The sequence below is a fragment of the Opisthocomus hoazin genome, chromosome 3 (assembly GCF_030867145.1).
Source record: "Opisthocomus hoazin isolate bOpiHoa1 chromosome 3, bOpiHoa1.hap1, whole genome shotgun sequence".
Classification (NCBI taxonomy): Eukaryota; Metazoa; Chordata; class Aves; order Opisthocomiformes; family Opisthocomidae; genus Opisthocomus; species Opisthocomus hoazin.
In genome coordinates, this window is record NC_134416.1 from 625,862 (window position 1) to 640,119 (window position 14,258).

Consider the following 14,258-nt stretch of genomic DNA (forward strand, 5'->3'; position numbering starts at 1 on the left):
GCAGCGGGAGAGGGCAGGGAGCGGGAGGTCCCGCCCCGGCACCTCCATGCGGGGTTGGCCTCGCCGCGCCGGACGCTGGCTCCGAGCACGCCCTTGGCCCGCACGCGGGGGTCCTGCCCCGCGGGCGCCCGCTCGCCGGGAGCCCTGGCAGGGGTCAGATGCCGGGGCAGGACCTCGGGGAGCAGACAGCGCGGCTCCCGGCCAGCCGCCCGCACGCCTGCCGTCCCGGGGCGGCCGGCGAGAGGGAAGGGCTCCCTGCGTCCCACCACCGCTAAGGGGGACCCGCAGCCCAGTACCTCCTCCGCCTTCTGCTGCAGCAACGCCGCCTCCTGCTTCAGCTTCTCCTTCTCCTGCTCCAGGTCGGCGATGGCCCACCGCAGCTTCTCCGCGTCCTGGTCGCTCTGGTGCCGCTGGATCTCCAGCGTCTGCACCAGCGTCATCTTCTCCCGCGTGGCCAGCTCGGTCTCGTGCAGCCTCTCGCTGATCTCCTCCGCCTGCTTCTTGAACCGCTTGGCCTCCTCCTCGGCCTTGGCCTGCGCCATGCTCATCTCGGCCACGTGCAGCTTGAGGCGCTCGGCCTCGGCCGTGATCTCCAGCTGCCGCCGGCGCTCGGCCTCCAGGGTCTTCTGGAAGCCCTCGGTCTCCTCGGCCAGGCGCTGCTGCATCTGCTCCTTGTCCTCCTGCAGCCGCTTGGCTTGCTCCTGCGCCAGGTCCTTCTGCTTCTGCAGCATCTCCGCCTCGGCCCTCAGCCGCGTGGCCTCCTGCACCGCCTGCATCTTCTCCTTCAGCATCTTCTCCGCCAGCGCCCGCTGCTGCGCCAGGTCGTCCTCGGCCAGCTTCCGCAGGCGGGCGGCCTCCTGGGCCTCCACGCTCAGCCGGGCCACCTCCTCCGCCACCTGCTTCATCTTCTCGGCCTCCTCCGCCAGGAACTTCTGGGTGTTGTCCTTGTCCTTGAGGATCAGCGCCTTGTTCTCCTCCTCGATCCGGCTCTTCAGCTTCGCTAGCTCCTCCATCTGCACCCGGACCCTGAAGAGCTCCTCCTCCACCTGGGCCTTCTGCCGCACCGCGTCGGTCACCTCCTCCTTCAGCCGCTGCAGCTCCTCGTCCAGGATGCCCTTCTGGTGGTCCGTCTCGTCCAGCTGCAGCTTCACCTTGGTCAGCTCCTGCTCCACCTGCGCCTTCTGCCGCAGCGTCTGCTCGGCGAACTTCTTGTGCTTCTCCATCTCGGCGTCCGCCAGCTGCTTCTGCCGCAGGGCCGCCTGCTCCGCCTGCGCCCGCTTCGCCGCCTCCAGCTCGGCCTCCTTCCGCAGCTTCTCCGCGTCCGCCTGCGCCTGCGCCTTGGCCTGCGCCTCCTCCTCCGCCCGCTGCTTCAGCCGCTCGGCCTCCTCCACCCGCTGCCGCGAGAGGCCGGCGTCCTGCTCCGCCTTGCCGCGGGCGAACTCGGCCTCCTCGGCCGCCCGCCGGGCCCGCTCGGCCTCCTCCCGCAGCCGCTCCAGCAGGCTCTGCTCCTGCTGCCGCGTCTGCAGCAGCTCCTGCTCCTTCTGCTGCACGGCGGCCAGGTGGGCCTTCTCCTCCGCTGCGATCCGCTTCTGCGCCGCCTCCCGCGCCAGCTGGATCTGCCGCTCCGACTCCTTCTCCGCCAGCTCCTTCTGCCGCCGCGCCTCCTCCACCATGGCCTTCAGCCGCTCCACCTCCTCCAGCGCCAGCCGCCGCTGCCGCCCGGCCTCCTCCTCGGCCGCCAGGATGGCCTGCACCTTCTCCTCGGCCTCCCGCCGGCGGCCCTCCTCCTCCAGCGCCAGCGCCCGCTGCCGCTCGGCCTCCCGCTCCGCCTGCTCCCGGCTGCGCTGCACCTCCTCCGCCTCGCCGCGGATGCGGCCCAGCTCCCGCTCCAGCTCGGCCTTGCCCGCCGAGGCCCTCTCGAAGCTGGCCTTGAGGGCGCGGATCTCCTCCTCCACCTGGCGCCGCTGCCGCAGGGTGTCCTCCACCAGCCCCTTCTGCCGCTCCAGCTCGCTCTCCGAGGAGCGCTTCAGCAGGGCGATCTTCTCCTCGATGTCCTGCTTGTGCTGGGCCGCCTGCTCCTCCAGCAGCCTCCGCTGGTACGCCTCGTCCTCTGCCAGCCGCCGCAGCCGCTCGTTCTCCGCCTCCTTCTCCTTCAGCGCGATCTCCGCCTCCGCCTTCAGCCGCGAGGCCTCGTTGATGGCCGCCAGCTTCTCCTTCAGGATGCGCTCGGCCTCGGCCCGCTGCCGGCCGGCCTCCTCCTCCGCCAGCTGCCGCTGCCTCCTGGCCTCCTCGGAGAGGGCGCGCAGCCGGGCGGCCTCCTCGGCCAGCTCCCGCAGCTTGCTGGCCTCGGCCTCCAGCCGCTGCTTGGACTTCTCGCTGGTGGAGCGCGACTCCTCCTCCGTCTTGGCCTTGCTCTCCAGCAGCACCTCCATCTCGGCCCGCAGCTTGGCCAGCTCCTCCTCCAGCTCCTTCCTCCTCTGGATGGCCTCGCTCACCTCCGTCTTCAGCCGGAAGAGCTCTTCCTCCAGGAGCAGCCGCTGCTGCTCCCCGTTCTCCATCTCCGCCTTCAGCCGGATCAGCTCCTGCTCGGCCGCCAGCTTCTGCTGGGCCGTGCCCTCCGCCAGCTCCCGCTGCTTCTCCAGCTCCTCCTCCGCCAGCTCCTTCTGCCGCAGCGCCGACTCCTCCGCCTTGGCGCGCTTGCGGGCCTCCCGCTCCGCGTCCTCCTTCTGCTTCTCGGCCTCCTCCTGCGCCAGCGTCTTCTTGTGGGCCACCTCCTCCGCCTGCAGCCGCAGCCGCAGCGCCTCGTTGGCCTTCTGCCGCCAGCGCTCCAGCTCCTTCTCGGCCTCCTCCCGCGACCGCTCGGCCTCCAGCTGCTGCTTCTTCAGCCGCTCGGCCTCCTCCTGCAGATGGGCCACCGCGATGTGCTCCTGCTGCAGCGACAGCTCCAGCTGCGCCGTCTTCTCGGCGAAGGACAGCCGCTTGCTCTGCAGCTCGGCCTCGGCGCTGCGCTGGGCCACCTCCTGGGCCACCTGGATCTGCCGCTCCTTCTCCGCCTCCGCCTGCCGCATCCGCCGCTCGGCCTCCTCCGCCTGCAGCCGCAGCTTCTCCAGGTCCGCCACCGCCTTCTGCTTCTCCCGCGCCGCGTCCCGCTCCGCCTGCACCTTGCGCTGCAGCTCCTCCTCCGCCTCCCGCTTCTTCTGGCTCTCCTCCTTCACCTGCCGGCGCAGCCGCTCGGCCTCCTCCTGCGCCTGCCGCTTCTGCCGCTCGGCGTCCTCGGCGCGCGCCCGCAGCTCCCGCAGCTCCGCCTCGGCGCCAGCCCGCTGCTTCTCGGTGCTCTCCAGCTGCAGGCGGATCAGCCGGATCTCCTCCTCCACCTTCTTGCGGTTGTACTCGGCCTCCTCGATCAGCTTCACCTTGGACTTGATCTGCTGGTCTGAGTTCTGCCGCAGCTGCAGCAGCTCCTGCTGGATGTTCTGCTTCTGCTGCTCGGCGTCCACGGCCACCACCTCCCGCCGCGTCACCTCCTCCTGCATGCGGAGCTGCAGCTCCCGCGCCTCCGCCTCCGCCTGCGCCTTGGCCTGCGCGTGGGCCTCGGCCAGCTGCCGCTGCTTCTCCAGCTGCGCCTCCACCTCCGCCAGCCGCTGCCTCTCCTCCTCCTTCAGCTTCTCGGCGGCTTTCTGGAGGGGAAAGGGGGTGCAGAGAAAACAGAGAGGGGGGAGAGAGAGACGTCACCAGGGGGGCAACCGCGCCGCGGCCACGGCCACGCGCTGCCGACGGCCGGGAGGGAGCGGCCGAGTGCGCGCCGGGAACGGCTTCGGGCCCCCGGGCCCCGCCACGCGCCGGCGCGGCGACGCCGGCTTCCAGAAGACGAACGGCGGACGGGGGGGGCCCGCGCCCACCGCGTCCCACGGAGCACGGCGCGGGCGCCAGGGCCCAGACGGCAGCGCGGGAAGCGGGACGGCCCACGCGCCGCAGTGGAGTGACGCGGTGCAAGCAAAGCCCAAGGCGGACAGGGGGCCCGCGCCCGCCGCGTCCCACGGAGCGCGGCGCGGGCGCCAGGGCCCAGACGGCAGCGCGGGAAGCGGGACGGCCCACGCGCCGCGGCGCGAGCGAAGCCCGGGGCGATGCAGGCAGAGGCGAGCGGCGTGCGCACCACCACCGTGCCCAGAGACGCGTCGCCGCGGGGGAAGGCGAGACCCAGCCGGCGCGGCAGCGCGAGCGGAATCAAGCGCAGAGGAGAGCGAGTCACCAGCGGAGCGCTCCTTGCCACGAAAGCCTCGGCGACGCGGAGAGCGACCCAAGCCCCGCTGCGTGCCGCGCGAGCTGGCGCGAATCCCCCCGGCCGGCCCGCTCCAGGCAACGCCGCAGGGCCGGCAGGGCTGGCGCACGGGTCACGGCCGCGCCGCAGAGCGCCCGCGCCGCGTGCACCGCGAGCAAGGCAGGCGCAGGCAGCGCGCGTGCGGGCCGGCCGGACCCCCGCGCCGCGGGGCTGCGTCCCGAGGGGCGCGGCGAGGGCCCGGGAGCGGAGGCGGAGCGGGGCGAGGGGCGCGCGGGCGTCCGGTGGTGAGGCGTGGGGGTCCGCGGCGGGGGGCGCATGCGCAGTGAGTACCTGGTGCGGGGGTGCCAGCATCATCCTGGTTTTTACCCTCCGTTAGCTCCCCACCACCTCGCACAGCCCCCCCGGCAAAGCACCGGCAAAGCGGCTTCCGAGGGCAGAAACCAAGAGTTAAGAGGCGGCCGCGGTGGCGGTGGCGGCTCCCGCGCGGGTAGGCGCCGACGCCGCGACGCCGTGTATCTGGGAAGTGCCTCCTACCGCCAGTCGTGCCAGAGCCCGGCGGCGCCCGGAGCCGGGAGCCCGGACCAGAGCGGGGTTAGCGGCCACGGGCAGCGTTAGTGGCGGGGGGGGCCAGCAGCCGCCGCGAACCGCGCTCCGGAGAGCGAAGGCGGCCGGAGCCGCGGCACCCGCCGCCCGCGCGCCGCGCCCCTACCTCCTCCTCCTCCAGCCGCCGCAGCGTCTCCGTGATGAACTTGACGTACTGGCTGCTCAGCGTGGTCAGCTCGCTGTACTGCGTCCGCAGCTCCACGTACTGCGGCAGACGGCGGGGTCAGCGCGGCGGGGAGCGCGGCCGCGGCACCCCCCGGCGCAGGGACCCCCCGCCCTCACCTCCTGGATGATGCTGTCGGACGCGGACTGCACTTTGGGCTTCTTGGCCGGGGAGGCCACCGGCTCCACCTGCGCCTTGAAGGTGACGAGCTGCAGCTCGTAATCCTGCCGGGAGAGCGGTGCTGAGCGCGCCGGCCGCGGCGAGCCCCCCGGGGCCGCGGCCCCACCGCCCCGGCGAGGCCGGCGTGGCCGCGGGCGCACCTTGATGGCGTCGATGTACTGCTTGGCGTAGCGCTGGCACTCCTCCACCTTCTCCTTGTTGCGCTCGCACTCCTCCAGCAGTTTCTGCGGAGAGACGCCGCGCTGAGCGCCGCCGCCGCCGCCGCCACCGCCGCTGCGGACCGCCGGGCCCACCGCCCCGCTACCTTCTCCTGCAGCAGCTGCTCGCGCACGGCCGCGCTGTCGGTGATGGGCACCGCCTGGATCCTCTCCTGCCGCTGCCGGGCGTCCTGGATCCAGCGCCGCAGCGCGTCGCAGCTCTCGCGGTAGTAGCGCAGCTGCCGGCCCAGCTGCTCCAGCTCGCGCTGCCGCAGCTCCGCCTGGCCCAGCACCGCCTGCCAGCGCTCCAGCAGCTGCTGCACGCGCTCCCGGTACCGCTCCAGGTCCACGTCGCGCTCGCTGTGGCCCCGCACCATCCGCTCGTTGACGTCCTTCGCCTTGCTCAGGTCGGTCTCCAGCGTGTCGAACAAGGGCTGCTGGCCCTCCGCCTGCGCGCGCAGCCGCTGCGCCGGGCACAGCCGCCGTCAGCCCCGGCCACGCCGACCCTCCCCGGCTCCGCGGGTCCCCGCCGCCGGCCCAGCCGGTACCTTCAGCTCGGCCTTGCCGGCCTCCAGCTCCTGCAGGTCAGCGGGCACGGTCTGCACGTCCTTCAGCTGCTGCTCGTACCGGCGTAGCAGCTCCTCCGCGCCCTGCGTGCTGCGCACCACCAGGCTGATGGTCTTCAGCCTGCGGGAGGGGAGCGCGGCTCAGCCGGCGCCGGGGGGCCCGGACAGAGCAGGGGGGATGCGGGGGGCTCTCCCCTGGCACGGGGGGATGCGGGGGGCTCTCCCCCGCTGTGAGGTGGCGTGGGGGGCTCTCGTGGGCGGGGGGCTCTCCCAGGCGGGGGGCTCTCTCTGGCCAGAGCGGGGTGAGGCGGGGGGCTCTCGCGGGCGGGGGGCTCTCACTGGCCAGAGCGGGGTGATGCGGGGGGCTCTCGGGGGCGGGGGGCTCTGGCGGGCGGGGGGCTCTCCCGGGCGGGGGGCTCTCACTGGCCAGAGCGGGGTGAGGCGGGGGGCTCTCGCGGGCGGGGGGCTCTCTCTGGTCAGAGTGGGGTGAGGCGGGGGGCTCTGGCGGGCGGGGGGCTCTCCCAGGCGGGGGGCTCTCCCAGGCGGGGGGCTCTGGCAGGCGGGGGGCCACGCACTCACTTCTCCAGGTAGACGCTGGACAGGCCGTACACGCGCTCCATCTTGCGCAGCGTCAGCTCCAGCTCCGCGCGCAGCGCCGGGGCCGCGCCGGGGGGCTCGGGCTGCGCCAGCACCGGCTCCGTCTCCTCGCTCACCTTCTCCAGCCCCTTCCTGAGCCCCTCCAGCTCCACGTGCGTTTCCTGCGGGGGTCAGGAGGGACCCTCGATGCCCGCCCCCCGCGCCCAACGCCGCGTCCCCGCGCCCCAGGGGCAGCGGGAGCGGGGTGGGGGTCCGCAGCCGGCCCCCCGCGCGGCCGCACCTGCTGCTCGGCCAGGCGCTGAGCGCACTCCCGCAGCGGGTCCTGGTCCAGCGGCAGCCGCAGGCGGTGCACGGTGCGGGACTCGCAGCCCTCCAGCCGCAGGGAGATGTCCTGCAGCTGCGAGACCCAGCCGCGGCACAGCGCCTCCTCCTGCTCGTCTGCGGGATGACACCGGGACGGGGCGGTGACGGGAGAGGGGGTGACACCGGGACGGGGCGGTGACGGGAGCAGGGGGTGACACCGGGACAGGGCAGTGACGGGAGAGGGGGTGACACCGGGATGGGGCGGTGACAGGAGAGGGGGTGACACCGGGACGAGCAGGGGGTGACACCGGGACAGGGCGGTGACAGGAGCGGGGGTGACACCGGGACGAGCAGGGGGTGACACCGGGACGGGGCGGTGATGGGAGAGGGGGTGACACCGGGACGAGTAGGGGGTGACACTGGGACGGGGCGGTGATGGGAGAGGGGGTGACACCGGGACGAGCAGGGGGTGACACTGGGACGGGGCGGTGACAGCAATGGGAGCAGGGGGTGTCACTGGGATGGGTTGGCACGGGAGCGGGGGTGACACCGGGACACGGCAGTGACAGGAGAGGGGGTGACACCGGGACGGGGCGGTGACAGCACCGGGAGCAGGGGGCAATGGCAGGGGTGGGTTGGTGACAGTGCCAGGAGCAGGGGGTGACGCTGGGGATGGCTCGGTGATGGCACCGGGAGCAGGGGGTGATGGTGGGGACGGGTCAGAGTAGGGGGTGATGGTGGGGACGGGTTGGTGATGGCACTGGGAGCAGGGGGTGACACTGGGGACGGGTCGGTGACGTTGCAGGGAGCAGCAGGTGACAGCAGGCACGGGTCAGAGTGGGGGGTGATGGTGGGGACGGGTTGGTGACATTGCAGGGAGCAGGGGGTGACAGTGGGGATGGGTCAGAGTGGGGGGTGACGCTAGGGATGGGTCGGTGATGGCACCGGGAGCAGGGGGTGACAGCGGGGATGGCTTGGTGATGGCACTGGGAGCAGGAGGTGACACTGGGGATGGGTTGGTGACGTTGCAGGGAGCAGGGGGTGATGCTGGGGACGGGTCAGAGTGGGGGGTGATGGCGGGGACAGGTTGGTGATGGCACCAGGAGCAGGGGGGTGACACCAGGGATGGGTCGGTGACGTTGCAGGGAGCAGTGGGTGACACCGGGGACGGGTCGGTGATGGCATTGGGAGCAGGGGGTGATGGTGGGGACGGGTCAGAGTGGGGGGTGACACTGGGGACAGGTCGGTGACATTGCAGGGAGCAGGGGGTGACACCAGGGACGGGTCGGTGATGGCACTGGGAGTGGGGGGTGACAGTGGGGACGGGTCAGAGTGGGGGGGTGACACCGGGGATGGCTTGGTGATGGCACCGGGAGCAGCGGGTGATGGTGGGGATGGGTCAGAGTGGGGGGTGATGGTGGGGACGCGTTGGTGACAGCACTGGGAGCAGGGGGTGATGGGGGGGATGGGTTGGTGACAGCACTGGGAGCAGGGGGTGACACTGGGGACAGGTTGGTGACGTTGCAGGGAGCAGGGGGTGACAGTGGGGAGGCGTTGGTGACAGCACCGGGAGTGGGGGTGACACTGAGAATGGGTTGGTGACGTTGCAGGGAGCAGGGGGTGACAGTGGGGATGTGTTGGTGATGGCACTGGGAGCAGCGGGTGACAGTGGGGATGGGTTGGTGACAGCGATGGGAGCGGGGGGCTTAGGTGGGGACAGGTTGGTGACAGTGCCAGGAGCAGGGGGTGACGTTGGGGATGGATCGGTGATGGCACCGGGAGCAGGGGTGACAGTGGGGACAGGTTGGTGATGGCACTGGGGGCAGGGGGTGACACTGGGGACAGGTTGGTGATGGCACTGGGAGCAGGGGGTGACACTGGGGACAGGTCGGTGACATTGCAGGGAGCAGCGGGTGACACTGGGGACGCGTTGGTGATGGCACCGGGAGCAGCGGGTGATGGTGGGGATGGGTCAGAGTGGGGGGTGACACTGGGGACAGGTTGGTGACATTGCAGGGAGCAGGGGGTGACACTGGGGACAGGTTGGTGACATTGCAGGGAGCAGGGGGTGACACTGGGGACAGGTTGGTGACGTTGCAGGGAGCAGCGGGTGACAGTGGGGACGTGTTGGTGATGGCACTGGGAGCAGGGGGTGACAGTGGGGATGGGTCAGAGTGGGGGGTGACACCAGTGACAGGTTGGTGACGTTGCAGGGAGCAGGGGGTGACAGTAGGGACGGGTCAGAGTGGGGGGTGATGGCGGGGACGGGTTGGTGACAGCACTGGGAGCAGGGGGTGACACTGGGGACGGGTTGGTGATGTTGCAGGGAGCAGGGGGTGACAGTGGGGACGGGTCAGAGTGGGGGGTGACACTGGGGACAGGTTGGTGACGTTGCAGGGAGCAGGGGGTGACAGTGGGGACGCGTTGGTGACGTTGCAGGGAGCAGGGGGTGACAGTGGGGATGCGTTGGTGACAGCACCGGGAGCAGCGGGTGACAGCGGGGACGCGCTGGCAGCAGCACCGGCAGCGATGCCGGTGCCGGTGCCGGTGCCGGGGCGCTCGGGGGGTGCCGGGTGGGGGGCTCGGGGGTCTCACCCTTGTGGCGGGCGCGCAGCAGGCGCTGGTAGCGCTGGGCGCAGGCGCTGCGCTGGCGCTCGAGCTGCCGCCGCTCGTCGGGCCCGAAGCCGGGCGCCTCGCGGCTCTCGCGCACGAACTCCTCGTAGCGGCTCTCCAGGCCCCGCAGCTGCTGCGCCCGCTCCTCCGCCGGGGCCGCGCCGAACTGCGCCGGGGGGGCCGTCAGCCAGCTGCGGCCGGACCCCCCCATGCCACCCCCACCCCGTCCCAGGGACCCCCACCCCGTCCCAGGGACCCCCTCCCCGTCCCCCAGCCTCACCGTCTGCGGGGTCCAGCCCTGCATCTCCCGCACGTCGCGCAGGACGCGGTGCCAGGACCCCCCCATGCCACCCGCCCCCACCCCAGGGACCCCCACCTCGTCCCCCCCATGCCACCCCCCACCCCAGGGACCCCCACCCCACCCCAGGGACCCCCTCCCGGCCTCACCGTCTGCGGGGTCCAGCCCTGCATCTCCCGCACGTCACGCAGGACGCGGTGCCAGGACCCCCCCATGCCACCCCCCACCACCCCAGGGACCCCCCACCCCACCCCAGGGACCCCACCCCGTCCCCCCCACGCCACCCCCCCCCACCCCAGGGACCCCCACCCCGTCCCCCCCACGCCACCCCCCCCCACCCCAGGGACCCCCCCCCCCCCCTAGGGACCCCCCCCCTGTCCACCGGCCTCACCGTCTGCGGGGTCCAGCCCTGGATCTCCCGCACGTCGCGCAGGACGCGGTGCCAGGACCCCCCCATGCCACCCCCCCCCCCACCCCACGGACCCCCACCCCGTCCCCCCCATGCCACCCCCACCCCACCCCAGGGACCCCTCCCCAGCCTCACCGTCTGCGGGGTCCAGCCCTGGATCTCCCGCATGTCGCGGTGCCAGGACCCCCCCCATGCCACCCCCCCCACCCCAGGGACCCCCACCCCACCCCAGGGACCCCCTCCCCACCCCAGGGACCCCCACCCCGTCCCCCGGCCTCACCGTCTGCGGGGTCCAGCCCTGGATCTCCCGCACGTCGCGCAGGACGCGGTGCCAAGACCCCCCCATGCCACCCCCACCACCCCAGGGACCCCTCCCCGTCCCCCCCATGCCACCCCCCCCCACCCCAGGGACCCCCACCCACCCCAGGGACCCCTCCCGGCCTCACCGTCTGCGGGGTCCAGCCCTGGATGTCCCGCACGTCGCGCAGGACACGGTGCCAGGACCCCCCCATGCCACCCCCCCCCCACCCCAGGGACCCCCACCCCGTCCCCCCCATGCCACCCCCCCCCCCCCACCCCAGGGACCCCCCCCCCCGTCCCCCAGCCTCACCGTCTGCGGGGTCCAGCCCTGGACCTCCCACACATCGCGCAGGACGCGGTGCCAGGACCCCCCCATGCCACCCCCCCACCACCCCAGGGACCCCCACCCCATCCCAGGGACCCCCCCCACCACCCCAGGGACCCCCATCCCGACCCCCCCATGCCACCCCCCACCACCCCAGGGACTCCCTCCCCACCCCAGGGACCCCCTCCCACTCACCGTCTGCGGGGTCCAGCCCTGGATGTCCCGCACGTCGCGCAGGACACGGTGCCAGGACCCCCCCATGCCACCCCCCACCACCCCAGGGACCCCCACCCCGTCCCCCCCATTCCACCCCCACCCCAGGGACCCCCTCCCCACCCCAGGGACCCCCCCCCGGCCTCACCGTCTGCGGGGTCCAGCCCTGGATCTCCCGCACATCGCGCAGGACGCGGTGCCAGGACCCCCCCATGCCACCCCCACCCCACCACCCCAGGGACTCCCTCCCCACCCCAGGGACCCCCACCCCATCCCAGGGACCCCCCACCCCACCCAGGGACCCCCCCCGGCCTCACCGTCTGCGGGGTCCAGCCCTGGATCTCCCGCACGTCGCGCAGGACGCGGTGCCAGGCCCGCAGCGCGCGCAGGTCCGCGTGGAGCCGCTGCCCCCAGCGCCAGCAGCTCCGCGTGCGCGGCCTCCAGCCTGCGGGACGGGGTTGGGGTGAGTGGTGGGGGGGGTCTCAGGGTGGGACCCCCACCCCGGCACCCCCCGCCCGGCGCCCACCTCTGCGCGGCGCCCAGCGCCTCGGGGTTGGGGGGCGGCAGGACGAAGCAGACGGAGGGGACCGCGGCCTCGCCGCCCCCCGCGCCCGCCACCCGCCAGCGCTGCGGCTGCGCGTTGCTCAGCAGCGCCAGCTCCTCGCCCTTGTGCACCGTGATCTGGGGGGGGGGGCACGGCTGTCAGACCCCCCCGGACACCCCCGGACCCCCCCACATCCCCCCAGAACCCCCCCGACCGGAACCCCCCGGACCCCTCACCCAGACCCCACCAGACTCCCCCCTGGACCGCCCCAGACACCCCCAGACCCCCCACCCGGACACCACCCAGACACCCCCAGACCCCCCTGGACCCCTCCCCCAGACCCCCCCAGACCGCCCCAGACCCCTCCCCCAGATCCCCCCGGACCCCCCCCCCCCAGACCCCCCCAGACCCCCCCGGACCCCTCCCCCAGACCCCACCAGATCCCTCCGGACCCCTCCCCCAGATCCCCCAGACCCCCCGGACCCCTCCTCCAGACCCCCCCGGACCCCCCGGACCCCTCCCCCAGATCCCCCGGACCCTCCCGGACCCCCCCCCCCGGAACACCCCCTGGACCCCCTGCCGACCACCCCCCGGACCGGACCCCCCTGGACCCCTCCCCAGACCCCACCAGACTCCCCACCGGACCCCCCACCCGGACACCCCCCCGGACCCCCCCACATCCCCCAGAACCCCCCCCGACCGGAACCCCCCAGACCCCTCACCCACATCCCCCCAGAACCCCCCCTGACCAGAACCCCCGGAACACCCCACACCCCCCCGGACCCCTCCCCCAGACCCCACCAGATCCCCCAGAACCCCCCCCCACCCAGAACCCCCCAGACCCCCCCGGACCCCTCCCCAGACCCCTCCCCCAGATCCCCCCAGACCCCTCCGGACCCCTCCCCCAGACCCCCCCAGACTCCCCCCCCGGACCCCCCCAGACACCCCCCCGGACCCCCCCACATCCCCCCAGACCCCCGCGGACCCCCCCACATCCCCCCAGAACCCCCCCGACCGGAACCCCCCAGACCCCTCCCCCAGACCCCCCGGACCCCCCCGGACACCCCCAGATCCCCCCCGACCCCCCCCCGACCCCCCAGCCAGACCCCTCCAGACCCCCCTGGACCCCTCACCCAGACCCCCCCAGACTCCCCCCCCAGACTGCCCCAGACCCCACCAGATCCCCCCAGACCCCCCCAGACCCCCTCCGGACCCCTCCCCCAGATCCCCCCAGACCCCCCCAGACCCCTCCTCCAGACCCCCCCGGACCCCTCCCCAGATCCCCCGGACCCTCCCGGACCCCCCCCCGGAACACCCCCTGGACCCCCTGCCGACACCCCCCCGGACCGGACCCCCCGGACCCCTCCCCCAGACCCCACCAGACTCCCCCCGGGACCGCCCCAGACACCCCCCAGATCCCCCCCCCAGACCCCACCAGACCCCCCCGGACCCCTCCCCCAGACCCCACCAGATCCCCCAGACCCCCCCCCGCCCAGAACCCCCCAGACCCCCCCAGACCCCTCCCCAAGACCCCACCAGACCGCCCCGGACCCCTCCCCCAGATCCCCCCGGACCCCCCGGACCCCCCCCCCGGAACACCCCCTGGACCCCCTCCCGACCCCCCCCCGGACCAGACCCCCCCGGACCCCTCCCCCAGACCCCACCAGACTCCCCCCGGACCCCACCAGACCCCCCCCCAGATCCCCGCCCGGACACCCCCCAGACCCCCCCAGACCTCCCCGGATCCCCCCCTAGAGGCCCCCCACACCTCCCCGCCAGACCCCTCCCCCAGATCCCCCCGGACCCCTCCCCAGACCCCACCAGACCCCCCCGGACCCCTCCCCCGGACCACCCCCTGACCCAGACCAGACCCTCCCGGACCCCCCCAGACGCCCCCGGACCCCCCCACATTCCCCCAGACCCCCCTGACCCCGCCTGGACCCCCCCTCAGACCCCCGGACCCCCCCCCAGGCCCCCCAGAGACCCCCAGACCCCCCAGAGCCCCCGGACCCCCCCCCACATCCCCCAAACGCCCCCCGACCCCGCCCTGGACCCCCCCCCCGACCCCCCCAGACCCCCCCGACCCCGCCCTGGACCCCCCCCGACCCCCCAGCCCCCCCCAGCCCAGCCCCCCCCCAGCCCCCCCACCTCCATCTGCCGGTAGTCGCAGACGGCGCGCAGGGGGGGGCGGCCCTGCAGGGGGGTCTCGGGGCTGCGCGGCTTCAGCTGCACCAGGGCGGCCGCGCGGCGGGAGAGCCCCCCCAGCTGCGCCCCGAACTCCGCCAGCTGCTCCCGCACCTCCTGCGGGGGGGGGGGTCAGGGGGGGCCCCGGGGTCGGGGGGGGGGCCCCGCGCCGCACGGGGCGGGGGGGCTGTGTGTGCGGGGGGCTGCCGGGCGGGGGCGGCGGGGGCGGGGGGTGGGGGGTCAGGGGGGGCCCCGCGCCGCATGGGGCGGGGGGCGGCGGGGGGGGGGGGGCTGTGTGTGCGGGGGGGGTGGGGGGTCAGGGGGGGCCCCGGGGTCGGGGGGGGGGGCCCGCGCCGCACGGGGCGGGGGGCTGGCAGGGCGGGGGGCTGCCGGGGCGGGGGCTGTGTGTGCGGGGGGGCTGGCGGGGTGGGGGGGCTGCTGGGGTGGGGGGCTGTGTGTGCGGGGGGTGGGGGGTCAGGGGGGA

The 14,258-nt window shown here is 74.5% G+C and overlaps 2 protein-coding genes across 2 annotated transcripts in view; both read right to left on the minus strand.

The window, feature by feature from the left end:
• PLEC (plectin) overlaps positions 1 to 9,847 on the minus strand; it is a 60,646-nt gene extending 50,799 nt beyond the window's left edge. The window contains 10 exon segments of the mRNA XM_075415333.1: positions 297 to 3,677; positions 4,989 to 5,087; positions 5,165 to 5,269; positions 5,366 to 5,449; positions 5,530 to 5,886; positions 5,971 to 6,109; positions 6,568 to 6,746; positions 6,866 to 7,023; positions 9,484 to 9,667; positions 9,782 to 9,847. Coding sequence (XP_075271448.1) covers positions 297 to 3,677; positions 4,989 to 5,087; positions 5,165 to 5,269; positions 5,366 to 5,449; positions 5,530 to 5,886; positions 5,971 to 6,109; positions 6,568 to 6,746; positions 6,866 to 7,023; positions 9,484 to 9,667; positions 9,782 to 9,847 — 4,752 coding nt within the window.
• A 311-nt stretch (positions 9,848 to 10,158) lies between these two features.
• The window catches only part of LOC142360784 (plectin-like), a 4,479-nt gene continuing 379 nt past the window's right edge, over positions 10,159 to 14,258 (minus strand). Inside the window, 5 exon segments of the mRNA XM_075415334.1 lie at positions 10,159 to 10,173; positions 11,364 to 11,456; positions 11,458 to 11,491; positions 11,573 to 11,727; positions 13,739 to 13,891. Coding sequence (XP_075271449.1) covers positions 10,159 to 10,173; positions 11,364 to 11,456; positions 11,458 to 11,491; positions 11,573 to 11,727; positions 13,739 to 13,891 — 450 coding nt within the window.